The sequence below is a fragment of the Triticum dicoccoides genome, chromosome 2A (genome assembly GCF_002162155.2).
Source record: "Triticum dicoccoides isolate Atlit2015 ecotype Zavitan chromosome 2A, WEW_v2.0, whole genome shotgun sequence".
In the NCBI taxonomy this organism is placed as follows: Eukaryota; Viridiplantae; Streptophyta; class Magnoliopsida; order Poales; family Poaceae; genus Triticum; species Triticum dicoccoides.
Window position 1 is genome coordinate 68,414,650 of NC_041382.1, and position 2,227 is coordinate 68,416,876.

A 2,227-nucleotide genomic window follows, 5' to 3' on the forward strand; every position below is an offset into this window, starting at 1 on the left:
CTTTTCATTAAGCCGCATAACAGCAGGATATAGTACACCCTCTGTCCACTATTGTAAGACATTTTTGCAGTTCAATTTAAACTGCCAAAACGTCTTACATAAGTGAATTAATAGAGATAGCATCATATTACAGAACAGAATGAACAGCTGAAAACGCGAGGAGATGTTGGTCTAAAACCTAAAGGGGTGCAGCAGGGAGGATGGCCCTTCTTAGCTTCTCGCCATCTCACATGCAAATTCTACACAAACGGTGTAACTGATAAATAACACCTTGCCGGACTACCTGCAATTTCGATAGAATTACCATCATCACTCATCAACAGATAGTACAAGGTGAATTGCTAGAGATTGAGCTGGATGTATATATCATCGCAGCTCATCCGGTAGATCGAGAGAAGAGCCATGAAACTATGCAAATGGGCGGGCCGGCAGATCGAGAAGAATATGTGGGGGCACGTAAAGCAGCTAGCTACTGATCCCCTTGCTCCGCGCCGCAGTTGGTGATGGCCTGCTGCACCGCCCGCCTGATGACATCCTCATCCACACTCGCCGCCTGGTTCTGCATCACCATATCGAGACAAAAATAACCGAGCATCAGCACAGATAATTACGATCCATCCATCAGTCGGTCGCACGTCGTGTCGCTAGTCACGACACCATCGAATTATTGATGAGATAATTGTAGGTTTATGGTTCAGACTATATATGGGCAGCAGAGGTGGATAGAACATGTTGGTCTGCTTTACAGTTGAGTTCGATCGGGGATCAGTTCATGATTGAGGAGGCATTGTCGCGTAGGGGTATGTTTGTACGTACGTACGTACCTCTCCTCCTCCGACGGCCTCGAGGCGGAACGTATCGGCGCAGGACGCCGTGGCCTGGAGCACGGTGAGGCCCAGCTCCTCGAACGCCTCCAGCACGGCGACGAGCAGCCCGGGGCAGCTCTTGTCGGAGGACACGTTCACGAGGAACCCATGCCCTAGGGCTTCCACGCTCACCTGCACAAGTGCAGTGCAGACGCACGCAATAATTGATTATAAATCATTAATCTTACATCATACCCCACTGTATTACTATGTGCCACAGTGCTCTCCCGTTCATAGTACATAACCTAAGCTTCAGAACCGGATAATTCAGGTCCTCCATACAGTATGCATACACAGTGCGGTGATAGGTGTGTGCGCGTACCGTGGGGAAAGAGTTCTGCTTGTGCGAGTGCGCGTCTTCCTCGCGTGCGATCTCCTGGTTGAGCCTCGCGATCTTCTGCTTCAGCCCCTTGATGTACTCCGACGCGTCCATGACTATGGAAGGATTGCTCAGCTGCACCGCGATTTTAGATTTAAAAACAGACATCAAGCTAATGGCAGCATAAGATCACACCAAGAGCACCGAAAAGAGGCGTGGGTTACCGCGTGGGAGTGAGTGATGGAGCGCAGAATCTGCATCTTCTCCTGTAGAGCAGCTGCTGCCTTCTTGCGCTCCCTTGACATTATGCCCCTCTCTCTGATTGTCTCTTCAGTTAATCCTTCACGTGCTAATCCAAATGGAGAGAGAGAGAGAGAGAGAGAGAGAGAGAGAGAGAGAGAGAGAGAGCTGCTTCAAGGGGATGAGGATGAAGAAGCTCCGGGCGCACACGTCTTTATATAGTGATCGCCGGAGGTGGTCGCTCACGTGACCTTATTGCGGTTCAGGGAATTGGATGGAAGATGGGATGACGAGGAGAGATTCGATTCTAGGTAGTAGGTTCAAAACTCGGTTTGGCTCTTCCTCCGGCTCTTCTTTCCTTTCCATGCATATATGCCGCCGAGAAATGTAAAGTGTACCGTCAGTTGCTGCCCACCCGGTGCCCACTGTGTGTGTGTTTCTTGCATGCGGATGCATGTATACAACAGCTTTTTGAGATGCACCGGTTTAAAAAACAATATCATTTCTGAAAATTCCAGGGTGGTCGACCATGGGACACCCTTTCCACCCTGTAAATCATTGGCGTCGCTGCAGCAATATGAAAGTCGCGCAACAAGGCATGTTTTGGAGGAAAGTTAATTCATTCCCTAGCTAAACTAATTTGTCATGCATGTGCCTTCATCGAATACTGTTTAAGGGCATCTCTAGCCGATCATCTATACTAAAAGTACCAAAACAACTTCCTATCCCACTCTACTATTTGTTTTTAGGGAAATCTCTATTCCACGGCTAGCAGATCCCTATCCTATAAATTTTAGTTTCG

At 48.5% G+C, this 2,227-nt stretch overlaps 1 protein-coding gene across 2 annotated transcripts; it reads right to left on the bottom strand.

Moving 5' to 3' along the window:
• Positions 1–237: 237 nt before the first annotated feature.
• LOC119358969 lies at positions 238–1,601 on the bottom strand. Of its 2 annotated transcripts, none has more exons than XM_037625337.1 (4): positions 1,410–1,601; positions 1,189–1,320; positions 825–998; positions 238–559 (listed from the first exon to the last, which is right to left on the bottom strand). In XM_037625337.1, the coding sequence occupies exons 1-4, from the start codon at positions 1,488–1,490 to the stop codon at positions 470–472; spliced, it is 477 nt and encodes a 158-aa protein (XP_037481234.1). In that variant the 5' UTR covers positions 1,491–1,601; the 3' UTR covers positions 238–469. The 2 variants fall into 2 exon arrangements, with proteins under 2 accessions (XP_037481234.1, XP_037481233.1); XM_037625336.1 differs by having other exon boundaries at positions 817–998.
• Between the last annotated feature and the right edge of the window lie 626 nt (positions 1,602–2,227).